The sequence below is a fragment of the Coloeus monedula genome (genome assembly GCF_965178545.1).
Source record: "Coloeus monedula genome assembly, chromosome: 3".
Taxonomy (NCBI): Eukaryota; Metazoa; Chordata; class Aves; order Passeriformes; family Corvidae; genus Coloeus; species Coloeus monedula.
The window spans coordinates 68575962-68594450 of record NC_138783.1 but is presented as its reverse complement, the minus strand read 5'-3'; the positions used below and the strand labels follow the sequence as shown (position 1 = coordinate 68594450).

At 39.6% G+C, this 18489-nt stretch overlaps 1 protein-coding gene across 1 annotated transcript in view; it reads right to left on the bottom strand.

Moving 5' to 3' along the window:
• Nucleotides 1-15064, bottom strand: part of UCHL3 (ubiquitin C-terminal hydrolase L3) — a 43143-nt gene extending 28079 nt beyond the window's left edge. The window contains exons 1-5 of the mRNA XM_082278205.1: nucleotides 14940-15064; nucleotides 14688-14699; nucleotides 4502-4630; nucleotides 644-800; nucleotides 200-285 (exon numbers count right to left, since the gene is read on the bottom strand). Coding sequence (XP_082134331.1) covers nucleotides 200-285; nucleotides 644-800; nucleotides 4502-4630; nucleotides 14688-14699; nucleotides 14940-14981 — 426 coding nt within the window. The 5' untranslated portion in view covers nucleotides 14982-15064. The remainder of the gene's footprint in view (nucleotides 1-199; nucleotides 286-643; nucleotides 801-4501; nucleotides 4631-14687; nucleotides 14700-14939) is intronic.
• Between the last annotated feature and the right edge of the window lie 3425 nt (nucleotides 15065-18489).

Here is an 18489-nt window from a genome sequence, read left to right as displayed (position 1 = left end):
TGCTGACTGAGCTATGGGCAGGCAGGAGTACTCTAAAATACCAAAGCAGAGTTTCCTTTGTAGCAACTGTCTGATCATAAGCTAACTGTAAAACCAAATTTGTTAAGGTACTTCACTGAGTCAACCTCTGAGGGTAGTACCTACTCATGCAAGTAATTCTTATACCATTTTAAACAAAAGTAAAACACATGATACTAACTTCGTAAGTTTCTAGGTATTTGGCCCTCTCTTCAGGAGTCATAGATAATGAATCTTCAAGGAACTTTTTCAGTGAAGAATTAGTTTCTTAAAAAAATTTTAAAAAGACATAATTAGTGTCATGTTGTAATTGCAACTTCATTCACATCTTACAGAATCCAACAGAAGATCTGAAGATAGAATTGCAGCAGTGTATTTTTAAAACACAGAAGGCTGACAGCAAGGCGAACTGCTGCCTGCTGCAGTTTGCAATGTTTCAAATGCTTTAGTTCATAAATTAGGATAAAATATTAGTTTCATAACTATAGGTAAAAACGCACTCCTTTAGCCTTTATGAATGGTTATATTCAGAGAAAATAGTACAAAACATATCCTCCCTTCCATGGCTTCCCACAGTTAAGGAAAAAAGGGAAAAGCCAACAAAAACCAAACCAAAAAAACTTACCAAAGTTCATTTTATCTCTGTTGTTTGCAATAGCATGAATTAACCCAATTGTTCCACAAGCATTGTTAATGGTCTGCTTCATGAAATACACTGATGATTTGACATCTTGTCCCTTAGCTTTTATCCTCTCTTCTTCTTCTGTTCTGAAGGTTTCATACTAGAAGTAAAGACATTTCACAAATAGTAAAAATAGCTATATGAGTAAAGTAAAAATAATTTATAAAACACAACAGCTAATTAATACTGCCATTTGAAATGTTTAACACATATGGTCCAAGAAGTAAACTTACCTGAACAGCTCTATATTGTTTCTTAAGCCAATGCTTTCACATTTGAAACATCTTTTTGAATATGTGTTATCTAACATAACTTCAAAAATTTTCAGAATATTTCCTTGATCTGAAATATTGAGCTCATGTCACCATCTCTCTTCAATCCAACTAAAGGCTTTTTAAGGACAGAGGCATCAAAGTGCTATCAAGAAAACTGTAATACTTCAGGTGATTAATCATCATGAAGCATTCTTTACACATTCCATTGTTACATTTCATTTTCCCCAGGAGTACAAAATAAGATTTGTGTAACACCCATGGCCCCAAAACAGGTCCTTCAAAAGCCACATTCATAAAGTAAACATTTATTTTCTGTAGCAAAAAGAGAATTTGGTTCGATTGAACAATCTAAAGTACTTGTTTTACAAATATCATATTTAACTAAAATCTTTTATACTGTGCAAAAGTGTGTTAGTTTTGTGCTTTTTTTGTTGTTGTTGGCTGTGGTTTGTTGGCTCTTTTCGGGAGGGGATTGTTGTGGTTTTTTTGACTGGATTTGTTAGGGGTTTTTGTTTGTTTTCTTTCTTAAAATTTTCATTTCAAACAGAAAAAGAAAGAAATAAATCCACAAATGCTTCCTCCTTTGCCTCTTTTACTAGGCATTTTTGCAGACCAAAAAAAAAAAAAAAAAAAACCTGAAGTACATGCACTTTTTATACAAGTATGATGAAAGTGAAGTATGAATGCAGAATATTATCAAGGAACTCTTCCTGCAAACTCCTGAGAAATTTCCCTCAGGCTCTTTGTATTGTCAGTGACAAACAAAACCAAAAAACTTTTCCAGCATCATATTCCACATTTGCAGGTTGTCTGAATGTTCTGAATAAGTTAAGTAATAGCAAGAACATTATAAACCATTTTAATTTTGTTTATCTACAAGCTAACAAAAAACAGCCTTGAGATAAAAACTTCATACAGCTTAATTGGACAAAAAGTTCAGACTAGAGAAGTAAAAAATACAGCTGCCATTCATTCCCCCCAATCAAAGTAAAATCCACAGCAAAAATAAATATACAAATACTGAGAATACCAAAAATATGATTTTGAGCAAGGGTTAGACGAGATCACCTCAAGAGGTTCCTCCTAACCTAAGCTATATCCCATAATTTATATTCATTTGGATCTATTCATTCATTAGGCCCAAAATGACAAACGCTCACAATATTCCCTTTGTCAACCTACCATGCGACTAAGAAAGCCATTGACCTTTAAAGTGGACAACAGTCCTAAAATTATCTGTATGCTAAAAAGAGTAGCTTGCCCTAAAAGCAAGCTCAAGGAAATTGATATATATGAACCATGAAACAACCAAACTTCCAGACAGAAGGACAGACAGACATGTGAGAAAAGTGTTTACAAAAGCAGAAAAACTAATAGGCACTTTCACAAATGTAGACACAGCCAAGAAACAAATAAATCATAAACGAAATAAAAGTGTAATTTTACAGGCCATTTTGAAAGGGAGGCTGAGGAGGGAAAAACTACTCTAGAAATATGCTCAAGGGTCTTGTGGAGTTTACACTGACCAACAAAAGCTTTAGAATATTGGGACCTCCCATTGGGACCTCATCCTTCACACAGCCACGCTAAACAGTTGATAGAAACACTTGTGTCCCTTATGTTTCAGAAGGATTAACATGCTGAACACTTGGCTGGTTCTCAGATTCGACTGATTGATGCAACACAGCATACTTTGTTTCTCTGGTTTCGTTTGTCATGTGCTTCTTTAGGATGAAATTGGATACACCTTCTGGAACAACAGCAAGGTTGTTCTTTCCCATGAGATAATGCTTCCATAGCATAATCCAAAAAAAGGTTTGCACAAGCAGGGGTCAAAAGAAAAGTGACAAACACAAAAAGAGCTCAGACCTGTAGCTCAAACAGCCAGCCAGAAATGACAGCACAGAGAAAACAAAGTTTTAAAGGTGACAGAAAGGACATTTCCTGAAGACAGGTGAGTTGAAAGTTTGATTAAGCTCAAAACTATCAAGGTGGCTGAAATCAAGCTTGAAAAGGACTGCCTGCATAGCTGTTTTGGAGGAACTGAGAACACAGAGGTTTACAGGACCTAATGTGTAGGTAGACTGACCTGTCATCACTCTTCCCTCTAATTTAAACACCTTTTGTTGTAGAAGTTAAGCTTTAATAGCTAAGTGATTTGTCCTTATAAGCTACATATTCTTTTTGAGAGACGTATTAAAACAATGAATTGTGGACAGATTCACTTCAACCTTTTTGGCTGACCATGTAATACTTTGTACCAGTTTGGCCAAATTTAGAAATATACCCTCTGAGAGAAGGCACAACCACCCCTTCCCCACCAAGTTCGGGGAAAAAATAAATTTTCCTGAAAGGAAAGTGAAAGAGATAAAAACTATTTATTGAACAAACACACAGGAAAAGGAAAATAATGCTAAATAATAAAATCTTTCGCTGTGGAGGAAAAACCTGGGAAAGTGTTAGAGCCCTCCCTTTGGTGTCCTTGGAGCTGGGGCTTGGTGGAAAGTCCTCCCGATGTGTTCTAATAATGAAGCAATCCAGTGGAAAAGGGAGAAAATCCAAAATTCCAGGGAAGGGGAAAAAAAAAATTCAACTCTCAGTCTCTCTCCGGAGAAAAAGAAGCTGAACCACTGGCCAAAAAACTGACTTGGGAAAACAGCAAGCCGGGTGCCTCCTCCCTCCCTTGCCACAGCTGGAAGAAAACGCTATCTCTGTGTGACCTTGAACAAGCTGCAAACTGCTTTGAAAAAGTTTTGCTCAGTTTTTCATTCCCCCTTTCAGGCTCAGTTTAGAGGCATAGAAAGGCACAAAGTTAATTTCTGGGCATAGGGCAGCGATATGGGATACACATGATAAAGTCACTCCAAGACATACTTTTATAAATTGACAGATCAATGTGAATCACACTATGTAAAAGCATGTGATGACACAAAATAAGCACACTTGAAGGTTTAACCAAATCAAGTTATTTGAAGTCCAACATAACAAAAGACGGGGGGGGGGGGGGAGGGTGGATTTCATCTTAATAATACATCCCATCTGTCCAAGAAGTGAAAGCCACATCAATACTGATGTGATGACTGAACTGAAAGTGGATTGAAGTTTGAAGGATTGTCAGTGTAACAAGACAAAAACCCAGAAAGGAGTTGCATATAGTCCTACACCCTATTTCTTATTTTCCTTATGCTATTGCAGCTTTCTGCTAAAAATAGCAAATTGAACCATTCCACAGTGCTTATTAAAAAAGGCCTTAAATTGCCTGTAATAGAAAAATGTGAGGCGTATTTCTCTGTGCTTCTACATTAGCTTTTCCCATTCTGATTTGAAGTCAGAAATACACATGCAAGGTTAGCAACAGAAGGTTCTGAAGGAAGCATTTTTTGTGTTGTTTTTAATGAAAAAGTCTCCTGAATAAGGGTTGAGTCTCATCTTGATTCTAATATGACACCAAAGTACAAGATGCAAACTTTCATTCCAATTTCACTTACAACAAAAGCAATTAACTGATTATTAAATGAACATTTACCTTTTCTGTTATTGGAAAGAGAAGTAGTACTGCACATACAGGTCTTGGCACCATGCTAAGCAGTTCTGGTTCCATACCATAAACATCTACAAATTGCCAGTCAGGATGTATTCCCAACTGTTTCAGGAACTGGAAAAGAAAAAAACACAAACATAACATTAAACAAGTACACCCAACCACCTATCTTTTCAGAAGCATAACAGAGTAACCACAACGTGAAATACATTAAAACAACTCATGTTTTCTAAAATCTAAGGAGAATAAAAGAGATACAAGTTTTAATAAGGCTGAGTAAATCACAGTGCTAACACACAAACGCACACAAAATCCTCATGTTTTATGTATTTAGTCTCTATGACAGGGAAGTGGAAATGCTCCCAGCACTATTTACGAAAGTGTTGAAGAATTTCAACCATTTTAGAAATGTTCTGTCACAAAACAGAAGAGTACTGAATACTCGTGTTAATCATCAGAGGCATCAGTCAGAGCACATCTGAACAAACATGGTACTATTTGCCTCCATGACTACTTCAGAATACCTGGCACCAGCACTCACATTGGAGCTCCTATGTGCAAAAAGACATTAGGAGCAAAACCACATTTTAGTAGGTGTACCTTTTACATGAAAAATCCCTTCAAACTATGATGGAGTAAAATATTTTGAAGTAGACAAAGATTGGATACTCACTTTTTAATTGGATATTCTTCTTGTACTCAAGTAAACTAGGCATCACAACAACAGTTACAGAATTAATAACTACAGAGATGATCTAAGACAATTTGAAATCTTTGCATTGTCAGTCTGGAAGAACCTAACTGAATTCAGGAACTGTTGTTATTATACACACACAGTAACCATCCACAACTATATGAAAAAGCTAATTGTACACTGTGGCATATATAGATCTTTGAATGAACATGGGGAAAAGGGGAAGTGTTGAGTATTTAGTAACTGATGAAACAGAAGACAGTGTATTTTGTACTTATATTCTTATACATTGAGAATTATCTTCTACATTGTGAAGATAATTACCACTTTGTGAATAGCAAAAAAAAAAAAAAAATTTCAAAAGAGAAGGGACTACACATATGCGTGCATTAAAATATTATTTGTACGTCTAGTCCTTCTCTTATTAAGCCAGTGACTAATCTTTCTATCATTTTTATTGCAGGAAAAGTAACACAACTGAAAAAATTTTATTTTCCATTCCAGTATCATTTGATATTTTGCAATATTACATGAAATAAGGGTACAAACCCCCAAAAATAAAAAAAACAACACTCACCTAGGAAAAGACCCCAGAAACTAGAAAAGGCAATGATAAAGGATCCCATTAAGTTACTGGACAAATAAGTGATTTAGGTTCTCTTGTCCTTTTCTACACAGCCGGGAAAAAAAAACCAACCAAGCAACCAACCAACAAAAATAAAACTAACCCCTTTAAACCCCAAGTCAACAAAATGCTAATTAAACCCAAGAATGGCTTACTCAAACTCCTGAATGAAGAATTTAACAGAACTAAAACTCCATAGATACAGGGCACCTTTCATTATTCATGTCACCATACCACTTAGAAACTTTACAATCTGAGAAATTTTAACTTCCAGTAAACAGTGAGAGTGATGATGAAAAATGATAGTCAGTACTACAGAGAACAGAAAGAGCATAGGCTTAGTATGACAAGCAGTGATGTTAACACACAACCAGACTAACAACTCTTGCACAATCATAAACCAAAAATGAAATACTAAGGATAGACCCCAAAATAGGCAAAGAAGATATCCCTCTGTGTGTCAAGAGGGTTTCATTCAGACCTGGAAAAAAAGATAGAAATATCCTTCTGAAAATTATTAAGTAGATTTTTAAAACAGTGCAGCATAAGCCCCTGTGTAAGAGAGAGTTGCAGATGGGTAACAGATGAACAATAGATGGCAGAATGGGAAGACGGAGTCATTCCTGTTTTAGGACAGCAGGAAGTTCACTTTTTAGACAGTGTCACTCATAGGGAGAGATCTCTGCTGTTTTCCTTTCCAATTATTTAGTGATTATCCAAGAAATTTTATTCTACAAATACTTACTGTAAAGAACAGTTAGGGTTCTTTGAGGGCTCACTCATTTTCAGCTGTTCGCTTTCTCTTGACTTATAGATACTATGTACTCAAGATAACATAAAATAGCAGCTTTACGTTTCTCTAGATCTGCACAAGAGAGTGCAAGAATCTCTTTCTCAGACACTGCTTATCACACTGCTGACAATTCTTAATTTATAGGTCTTTGAGTTTTTACCTTAGAAAAGAAAAAAAGAAAAATACTTGGCTATATTACAGAAGTCTTAAGAGGAGCTCAGGAAGAACAACAGCAACACAAAAACCCCCACATGTCTGTATCTAGTATTAACTTTTTCACAACTTTGTTTTTACAGATTGTTGTCATATTTTTGTCTCTTTTCTTCTTGTCTTAAAAGACCTTGCCGAAAAACACTTCCTGTTTTTTCACTGGTCCAGCTAACCACTAGACAAAAAGCCACTTCTGAAACTATTTTACACCCCTCACCCTTATCTGCACTTCCTATGACTTTGTCCTTTTCCCCCCCAGTATTCCAGAGGGCCCTTCTTTCTCAACTACTACTGTTTATAACTAGCTAAGGGAGAGGGCAGAGAAGGTGGAGACAGACTCAGCAGCATGCAGTAAAACAATGAGAAACAACAAAGGCTGAAATACAGGGAAATTTAAATTTGATAAGGAAGGCATTTAAAAATAAATTTTAAAAATAACAAACATAGTAAAACGCTAGCACAGAATGTCCAGGAGGCTGTGGAGTCTGTGTCTTGAGAAATTCAGAACCTGACAGGTTGCTGAGCAACTTGTTTTAAACAGAGCATGGTTGGTCTGCAGAACTGAGAAATCCCTTCCAGCCTACCTCATTCTATTTTAAACGATCACAAACTGTAAATCTGTATGTCTAAATGCTGGTTAACAGCAAAAACATTACAAGAAGCACTTCTAGGCATTTTACATATGCAGCATGTGGTATAAGCTATTCTGTTTTCATTGCTGGTACCACTACTTCAGCCTACTATCTGTTAAGCATTGAAAAAAGCAGAGAGCAGTTACCTTTAATATGTTCTGTTCTGACTGGCTACCTTTTAGGTTAATGGAATTTATTTACTTTAAAAAACAGATGAAGTGTTCATGCTTATTTATTTATTTTTAAAGAGCCTCAAAAGTAGAATGGAAACCCAGTGGACCAAGGCAACACCTTGATCCAGCTGACTTGACTTCAGGAGTTTAGACTACTTCTGCCAACACAGTTACAGATTTGACCTATGACGTTTATGGAGATATAGAAAGGGTAAGTGGGGTAAGACAATGTAAGGGTAAAATTTATTATTAACTTAAGTAGTAAATGCACAATTGAAATATTGTCTGAAGTAGCAATGTGCTTTTCTACTTTGTCACTTGCATGTAAAAATGAAGTGAGGATAAAAACTGAAACAAAATAGGACTTTGAAAGTTAAGTGCAATTAAAGTTGGACAGCCTCTGCAAATAGTTCAGGAACATCACATTTTAAATACTAAGGCCTTATACGCAAGACCTGGATTTTTCCACATTTTACCGTGGTATTTGTATAAAAGTTGGAACCGTGAAAACACAGAACTGGCAAAATGCACAAACATTTCCAGACACACAGATGTAGAAGTCAGAGAGCTGTTGGTGGGAAGAACCAGCTGTTGCAATCCTCTTCTAAGCACAAATGTAAACCAAAACACACACAGCATCTACACTTTATCATACTTCTGCTGAATGCATTAAAGCATCTCTATACCACAACAAAACCACAGTTAAGACCTTCCTCTGCAAAAACGAAGTGTTCCTATGGCTTTAGGAAACTGGAAGGACAACTTCCAGTTGTTTCAAAATAAACCAATTAAGACAATCAATATTTCCTAACTTTTTCATTAAAGCACAAGAATTTTTGGCACTTTATTGAATTGAAGCTAATTTTTTCCCGAAATAGTAGTAAGACACTGAGTAAAATGTAACTGATGGAATTATCATCAAGAAAGGGAAAATTATTCATTCCTTAAAGTATGCAATTCTTACTAATCTGTATTAAAAACATAAATGCACAGTATTTTGCTTTCAATTCTTTCCATATCATTTCTAGGAGCATGTAAGGAAACCAAGTCTATTTCAGAAGTGAAATTCCTTTCTAGAAATAAGAGAACCACCCAAACAATACTTCATGGTTGGAGCATTATAAGGATATATTTCTTCATTCTTTCATCCTGACATTCATGGAATTAAGATGAAGGAATATTTTTTCAATAAATTCTAGAGACAGCGTCATTATCAGTCATGTGCAGCAGCTGTAAAAGCTTTAGTTCTGTATAGCAGGTCAAAAGGCACACCAGGATCAAAGAGACAGCTGGAACTTAGATGAGCTGCATTATTCCTCTTTACCAACTACTCCTCACTTAGAATGACCACAGTATGATCTTGTTCAAGCAAGAAATGCTCCATTATAATACACTTCCTTGGGAAATTCAAAATTTATTACAAATTCTTTAATATCCTCAGGTTCTATACGTCAGGACCCCATAACAAAGTCCAAAGAATACAGCCCATCGCAATTTTTTTTTTCAAAAACATGAGAAAACTTACATCCACAAAATTCTTATTCTTCCAATTGTGTTAATTACTTTATGATATCTAGAAGAGCAACACTGACTCACAGTTAGTGTTCCTGCTCTTCAAAATGAGAGGAATATCAATACCATCCCTGCCCAGCTCCGTGGGGTCCCGTGTGCCCCCACAGCCGCACGGGTGGGTTCAGCAATGCCGTCGGTACCAAAGAGTCCAGAAGGGCATTTGCGCGCGTTCCGCCAGCAGCATTTATTGCTGCTACGCTGGCGAAGGGTGCAGAGGCAAACACCAACGTGATCCCGCAGCTCACAGTTTTATCCGGGGGTGGGGAAAGGGCAGGACTAGGGAGCAGGGACCAATGGGGAAGCTCTGGGGGAGCGATGAGGGGTAGAGGCTGACAGCCAACCAGGGAATCCAAACTGGGATAGATTCACGTAACAGAACATGGCATCCTGGGAGAAGCCTTTCTGGTCACCCTAACATAAAGTGGTTCTTGTGGTACTAGGGGCTTGTCTTACTGAGAACTCTCTGTCCCTTGTAATGTATGTTCACCGGCCACTGCAGTATATATTTTTAACACATCCATAAAGCAGTTTTGAAACTTAACACTCAGTATGCCCAGGCACTGCTGTACATATTCAGCCAGGGCATCTCACAGGCAGCAATGCAAAGCAAAGCATGCAGAAATCTGGATGAACCAGCTGATCCAGGCTTCCTCCAAAACCAGTGAGCAAGAGCTTTAGAATGTTTCCAGCAGAGTCCTAAGGTGTTGATACTGAGCCACTGATTCAAAACACAATACTGTGTTACTCTGTGAAAAACACTTAACAGACGTGCTCCCATGATCTAAAAACTTATGAATAACAAGGATGAGCTGGATCAATCGACTCTTCTAAATAAGCTTATACACATTTGTTTTTTTACAGTTTTACTGAAACAACAATTGGATTCTACTGACTCTGCTGGTCCTTTAAGCAAGGAAAATGTCGAAGTGGGGAACAGCATCTTCAGTGCAACAAGATAATGTATAAGGCATGAACAACTGTCACTTGTTTTCCACTTTGTAGCACCCCATTCTGTCTTCAAGACAGTAGGTGTTTCCTTGTAACAAGAACTAAGAAACTGAGCAAAAAAAGAACATAAGAAGGACCAGAAGTGGCAAGTACAAATAGAGGAATGAAGTTCGGTTTTCTTAGCTTTCAATTACTGAAGAACGTACAAAGAATGAGCTAAGGCAATCTTTCAACTATTCATATAAATAGTACTCTAAACCCCAAAACAAGTTACAATTTTCCCTGTGCAACATACTTACCTATTTGAACTCAGTAAGAGGGCTACACAGCTGGAGACATTTTAAACTAGAAGAAGACATTCATGAAGTGCTCTCACAGTGAGTCATCTGTAATTCCTTCATATTGGTCCTTGTGCTTATTCTTTGCTATGCTGCTCCACAGGCTCAACACTCCCCCTTTGCTGACTGTGAAAGGATTTCTGGGGTATTGTCTTTGCAGAAAGACACAAACTGAGTCCTGGTTTTCCACCTTCTGAGGCTACACTAGTAATAACAGGCTGTCTTCCAAGCTTGTATACTATCTCCACTATTTTTCACTCTGCTTACCACAGAAGAGTTAAACTCCACTCCCTCACCTGAAAAAAAAAATAAGTTTAGCTATGCATTTTTAGAAGGACATCTGTGTTTCTCCACATCCAACATCCTTTCAAACCGAGACAGTACCTCAATCTATGAGCACTACCTCCCAACACATCTCAGGAATCGTGCACACCACATTTTCAATTATTTTGACTACAACAGCTTTTCTTTGGGAAAGTTTGTGGGATAGTGTTTCAGAGTCCAGGAAATGATCTTTTAGGAAGAGTAAGGCCTGCTTCCAAGATACTTAATTCATCTCTGTATTTGCCTGAAACCCTGAAGAGGTGTTCCATAAACGGATAAAGACTGGCTTTATCCAGTTTCTGCCATTTGTTCTATGCTTTGTGATCTTTATTGTCCTTGTCACTTTCAAGTCACAGCTTTCAACTGTGTTCATGAGCTAAAATAATTTTCTTTATGTAGCTGACTCTCAATACCTTAATGTCATAAAAAACTCAAAACCACCCAAAAAGTAGGACCAAAGGCCTAAAAATAATGCTGGAGGTAACTAAGAACCAGCAACTAAGCCCTATGTGGCAAGAGAAACTCAAGCCACAGCCAGCTCTCTCAGTAGCTGAACTCTGAGCTACCTGAAGCCAGTGCTTGAGCTTCATAATCAGATACAGTCAATTACTCTATCCTTATCTGGATATAATGAAGGCATGACTTGAAATGTTATCCAGGAACCAGGGATATTTCTTAGAATGTGTAAGATGAAGAAAGGGAAAAGAGAATGAAAAAAGGTGGGACATCAAGAAAAATATCCACCAATACTTTATCTACACTTCCTAGGCAATCAATTGTGGGATGCAAGCCAGACTGAAGCAACATTATGATGAAGAACAATCAGCTTATGTTCTGACCTTTCCACTCCAAAAAATTTGCATGTAGCCTATTTTTTTGTAGAAGAAATTGGGAGCAAGATACACAAACATCATGCGGTAATAAACAAACACGATTTTCTTGCTTTCTCTCAGGAAAATCCCGTAAGAGATCCAGGAAGGAGGGTAGCACTGGTCATGTCAGGCCCCCCAGCTGAAGGTCAAAGAGAAGAAACCATTCCCTGTCATTACTGTACACAAAGTGGAGCTTTGCAAATGCTGAGTCATCAACTCTTTCTGTATCAGAGGTAGACAACAATTCATTCTGTCCGACTGTAGAAGTGAAGGTGAAAAAAAAGCACTGTGACAATCACTTAGCACTGTATGGCACATTTCACTCCTGACTCCACTCGTTACAACCAGCACTGTGTGCTGCATTCAACGACGGTCTTCTCTCTTGAAAACATCACTACAGATACGTGGCAGATTTCCACTGCCACTGGAAATCTTTAAAGCTAAGAAAGAATATTCCTGTTTACCCTCACCAGCCAGTTTCTGAACTGTCAAATAATTTTAACACATATGCAAAAAGAAAGCTTCTATATACATTAAGGATTTACAAATTCCTGTACTTGTATTGTAATATAAACATTTTCAGATAGAGAAAAACTTCTGAGATATTTTTGAAAAACTTCACACACCTCTAACTGAGAAATACCATTATTTTTCCATTATCATCTGGCTTTCTACCACAAAGACTGAAAGCCTCAAATTTACTGCCTGTATTTCAAAACCAGAGAAGATACAGTATGGTAAGAACATAGTAAAAGCAAATGAACCTGCATTTAGTACACTTCCCTACTAGTTACTGTTAATAAAGGGAATAAAATGATTGGTACAATATTCAAAACAGCGTAAGTATTTGTTAAATTGGAATGACAGTTCTAACTACAATCTAATACTAGGAATCCATGCATCTTAGAGGTCACTGGATTTTTTTTTCCAGTTTAAGACTTCATTACCACAGCTAGCAATAACTTTAACGAAAGCAGTGTGCATGAGGGATAGTCTAATACTCAACTAAAAAAAAGCCAAATATCAAAAAACAAACAAAGAGACCAAACCAGAGAAGAAACACTTGGCACTTGGCTAGATGTCTGTGTAAATACATGTATTAAACAACTACCAGACACAAACATTACACTTTGTCAAGGCATACCATTGGACTTTTTTAATCCTGAAGACTTCTAGAATATTTTACAGAGCACAGTACAGAGTACTAAAAAAAATGCCCATCCTTGTAATTAACTCAACAGGGTTTTCTAAAAATGAGTTTGCAACTTCTTTAGAATTTTAAATTACTATTGTTGTTGTTTTAAACACAAGCAGGATATGAATAACTTATGACTAACAGCCCTGTTGCTACACACTTCACCATTGTACTGATGACATTAAAAGAACAATTAATAATGCAAGGTGTATTCATATTTTCATATTCAACACCCACCTTTTTTTTTTCTTAAATATACATCTCAGTCTAGATAATAACAACCCCTGCTCAGTCAAGACTGGAAAACACAGTGAAGGAGGAAGTCTAAGTCTAACTGGTTTCAAGTAGCCTTTCCTACACAGAAACAGTAACAAGAAAATCCTTGTGGAGTACAAATTCCTATTATCCATGATCATCTACAACTGATACAGCCATCACCAATGCAAAACCAATGGGCAAAACAGATGGATTTTAAACACACTTAAAACTGATCATTTGATATTCTTAGAGGATTTTCTCCATACAACATAAACACGTAGTGATACAAGGTATTTCAGATTAAAAATGTCACTATTTTTTCCCCCTCGATTGCTACTTTAAAGCTGAGGTCTTAATTTGTACCATGATGAGCTCATCTCAACATCTGTAAAGTCAAAAGAAGTCAGAGAATTGGAAATTCTTACTAATAACTTATTGACACTTATTTTCTTCCAAACCAGAATTTAGTTTCTGAATTTCCAAATTTAAAAAAAAAAAAAAAAAGATACATGAGGAAATTATAGCATATGTTCAAGATGAGGTCCCAGGAAAGGTTGTCATTATTAACTCAGGAGACTGGGATTACAGACTTCTCAGCTTGCTCCACAGCAGCAATACTGTAAGAATTGTAAAATTATTTGCACTAGGAAACTATTAAGTACAAAATGACCCAGCATTAAATAACCCTTCAGTCTCCTGCAGATGCAGTTTTTATATTACAGCAACCGCATCAACAAAAAACCCAAACAAAACATTCTTCACACACAGAAATTTGCAGTTTCCAAAATATTTCAATAATATAGTTTAAAGAATACAATTTTGCTGCTGGAAGCTTCAGAGCCCTTTGGCTTAAACACCATCTTTAACATTATCAACAGGCCTGCTGAAATCAGCAACTGACCCCTACCGCTTGTTAAAGATGCTCAAAATTGTCACTGACAACATGATACAGGGTTGGAGTATGTGTGATTTCCTTTCAGAGAGAACTTATTTAGTGGCAGCATTGTTTTGTGCACTAGAACAAGCTTCCTTTCTCTAGCGTGGGTTCTACCATGCTAACAAAAACAGCAACAACCAAGCACGCACATATTGTCGTGAATAAGCAGCAACACGCAAATATGATAACATTACATTCTTTTCTATGGTCAGCCAAAGAAGAATGAGTCTACAACACAGTGATGCAAGGCGATCCATACATGTGCCCAAAGCCACCATGTACAGGTCCATACCTGGCACAAAATTAATGTTTTAATCACTAATCAATGAATTAAAGCCCACCTTAAAAACATCACGGATTTCATTGGAGTAATAACCAACCCGCAACTATTCTCTTTTTACTGGTTGTTTTTCTTTCATACAGTATATTTACGGGAGAGGTTCCAGTACGGTCCGACATGAGACGACTGAGCGCACACACGCGTGGGGAAGGAAGGGGACACTCTCCTTGGAAAAGAAGGAGCCTTTACTACATGAAAACGAGAGGAGACGGGACCAAAGCTGCAGAGACTAAAGGTTACCTCAATTAGAAGCTTCTTACCTGATTCGTGACCTGAAAATAAAGCAGAAAACAGAAGGGGGTTAAGATCCAGTCGGATCCACAGGATAAGACCTTCCCTCCTTCCCTGCCACTACCAGCCATCCCTTAAGCAGCGATGTGGCCCGGCGCGGCCCGGAGCCCTCTGCCCTCTCCCCTCCGCCATCCTCCCGCCCACCCCACAGCAGGCAGGCTGTCGGGCAGGCAGCCCCCCGCGCACACGGCAGCCCCCCACCGCCCAGGCCGGGCACTCACGTCGGGGTTGGCCTCCAGGGGCAGCCAGCGATGGGGCTCCATGGCGGCGGCGGCGGATCCCGGTGCGGAGCTGGGCGGACCCTCTCAGCGCGGCTCTGACAGCGCCTCACGGAGCCGCCGCGCCTCAGCCCTGACCCGGGGCCGCGTCACCGCGCCGCGCCTCACAGGGGGGAGCGGGCGCAGGAGGAAACAATCGCCCGGTGCCCGCCCGCACCGCCGCGCCGCTCCGCACAGACGACCGAGGCGGCGCGCCCGGCGGTGGCCGCCGTCCGTCCCCGGAGTGCTGTGGGCGGCGATGCCCGGGAGATTCCTCACTCCCCGCCCTCTTGGCTCCCCTGGCAATGGACTCTCCCAGCGGGGCAAGGGGTGGTTCCTCTCTCGCCCCGCCGCCGGGGCCTGTGGGGCGTGCCGCAGCCGCCGGGGGGCGCGGCCGCTCGGTGTCGGGGCACGGCCGGGGCTGGAGCCGATCCCGGCAGGAATCGCGGCGGTGTGGGGAGCGCCCGCCAAACGCTCCGGCAGCCCGGCCCCTCCTAAGCGGCCTCCAGTAGCCACGCTGAACCGCGGCGGGGAGGCATGGGCAGCGTTCAGGGAAATACGTCCGCGGAGGACGGGGCAGGCCACGGGGCAAGGCGGGACAAAGGGAGTCAGAGGGAATTGCTGAGCAGCAGTGGCAGTAAATTACCCCCACATCACAGAATCACAGAATATTCTGAGTTGCAATGCACCCACAGGGGTCATGGAGTCCAGCTCCCGGTCCTGCACAGGACGTCCCCAAGAGTCACATCGTGTGCCCGAGAGCGTTGTCCAAACGCTTCTTGAACTCCGCCAGGCTGGTGCTGTGACCACTTCCCTGGGGAGCCTGTTCCTGTGCCCAACCACCCTCTGGATGAAGGAACTTTTTCTGTTATTTAACCTAAACCTCCCCTGACACAACTTCAGACCATTCCCTCAGGTCCTGGCACTGACTGCCAGAGAGAAGAGATCAGTATATGCTCCTCCGCTTGATCTTGCCTGAGAAGACCTCAGTGTAGCAGCAAGGACTTGGGTGGTGAGGTCCCCATATGTCCTGCTGAAAATTACTGCAAGATGTGTTAAACACGATTAGAAACAGCATTTATATTCTATAGCTGCAAATCCCATCATACTTCCTATCTCAGGACCATAAACATGGCATTTCTTGGCCTTTTGGCTAAGATGAAGCACAGTCTAATACATACATAGCATATATAGTGTGATTATATTTTATATATGTATACATACCAAATTTAGTGTTATGCCTTCTTTCAAGTTATTTCAGAAAGGCTAAAAATGAAGAAACGTATCATGACATTGGCAAGACCACACCAATGTGTCCATTCTGGAACCCTCAGTACAGGAAGGCCATTGAGGTGCTGGAGCGAGTCTAGAGAAGGGCAACAAAGCTGGTGAAGGGTCTGGAGAGTACATCCTATGAGGCACAGCTGAGGGGGTGGGGTTGTTTAACCTGCAGAAAAGGAGGCTCGAGGGGACCTTATCACTCTCTACAACTATCTGGAAAGAGATTGTATACAGGTTGGGGGTGGCCTCCTCCCAAGTAACCAGTGACAGGACAAGAAAACATAGTCATAAGCTGTGCCAGAAGAGGTTTAGTTTGGACATTAGGAGGAATTTCTTCACAGAAAGGGTGATTAAACATTGGAATGGACTGCCCAGGGAGGTGATGGAGTCACCATCCCTAGAAGCATTTAAGGAGAGACTGGACATGGCACTGAGTGCCATGGTGTAGCTGACATTGGGATGTTCTATCATAGGTTGGACTAGATGATCTCAGAGATCTTTTCCAACCTAATTGATTTGTGATTTCTTGGCCCCAGCTGTCCCCAACTGCTGCTGCCCACCACTCTCTACAGATGCAGCTGACCTTCACAGCCCCTTGCAGCACTTGCACAGGGCCTTGAGCTTTCAGAAGCAGATATTTGGACAAGGTTTTTGTAGAAGGCTGTGAGCTGGGCCTCCCAGGCTGCCCAGAATGTGAGCAGAAAGAGCTGGGGCAATGGGAAATAGGTGCTTGAGCATGAATCTACATCTGGGATGAGCAGAGAAGGTGCAGGAAAGCTGGGGACTTTGCCAGTCCCCAGGTAAATCAGAGTGCTCTGAGAGAAGGAAGGAGTGAAGTGTGAGGAGCAAATGGTGTTTCCAGGTACTGTGGTACCTGGGAGTATCCAAGTGCCAGGAGGCTAAGAAGGAGCAGAGTGTTGGGGATACCACAAAGCTCACTGGAGGCCCAGGCACTGAAGGACCCAGTTAACAGATATGTTTTCTCCTGTGTGCCTGAAGAGCTTTTTGAAGAATTTTGTGTAGTTCTTTACAGAGTTTTGATGTAAATTATGTCCCATTCTGTAAATGTTAAGTGTACTAAATGAAGTAAATTACCTAATGATGCTTTTATTTTATTTCACCCCCTGTAATCACTTAGGACTACGGTAATGCTACATGCCTATGCCTGAAGCTTCTGCTTTGGCCTATCAACAATACTGTAGCATCTCTCTATCCAGTCTACTTGTAGCTCATGACATTTGTCTTCTAATGTCTCCTCATATGAAGTTCTTGGTCCTCCTCTAGCTAAAAGATGGGCCCATAATGTCAGATCACCATCATAACCTGCATCTACATTCTCTGCTGTGAAAATTTTCATAGAAAACACTTCCAGAAGGCAAAATTTTCTAAAGATACAGAGTTTAACTCTGTGGATAGGCAGACAAGCCAAAATCATTCCATACTTCATCACCTTCTGTTCCAAATTAAAAAAATTTAATGCGTATTTATATGCCAATGAAAATAAACCCAAAATATTTTAAAATTTCAGCAAATGATTTTGTAATTACCTAACCACCAAGATACTAAACTTCACATCCCATCGCCACATCTTGGAGAAAGAAAGTAAGAAGGAAAAGTAATGAATATTAGTCATAGTGCTAAGGGCACTACTGAGAGACAATGAAATTGTAATATAAAATAATATGTGGAGTTCTCTAGATAACAAAGTATGTATTAGGGAAGTTAAGAACAAAGAGATTGTTAAGTCAAGTTCTCTGCATCAGAGACAGATCTCAGTGATGCATACATTGCCAGTATTTTGACAACCATGAGGTCATAAAAACACAGACTAAAAATCATTTGCACACTTAATTAGATACTTTAGAAGGGAGAGGCCAAGATCAGACAGGTGATAAATGTATAAAGCTCATAAACGCACATCGTGTTCCATAATGACTAGCCTTTTCCTGAAATATATTCTAGATTCTTTCATTAACACATTGAAAATACATAGATTTAAATTAGTCAGCACTACTGTGGGACGAGTTATGTTTTACTACTGTCACAGCCACAGAATAGATCTACTGAGATTGTAACATTATTCCCTCTATATATATTTAAAAGGTTAAAAGTAAATGTAAAACTGATACTAGAAAAAAGTGAAACTGCTGAAGGGTCAGTGCTGCCTTAGTACTCCAGCCACAGTCCAAACTTAAATAATATCAGTATGAAATGCTTACTGAACACAGTTCTG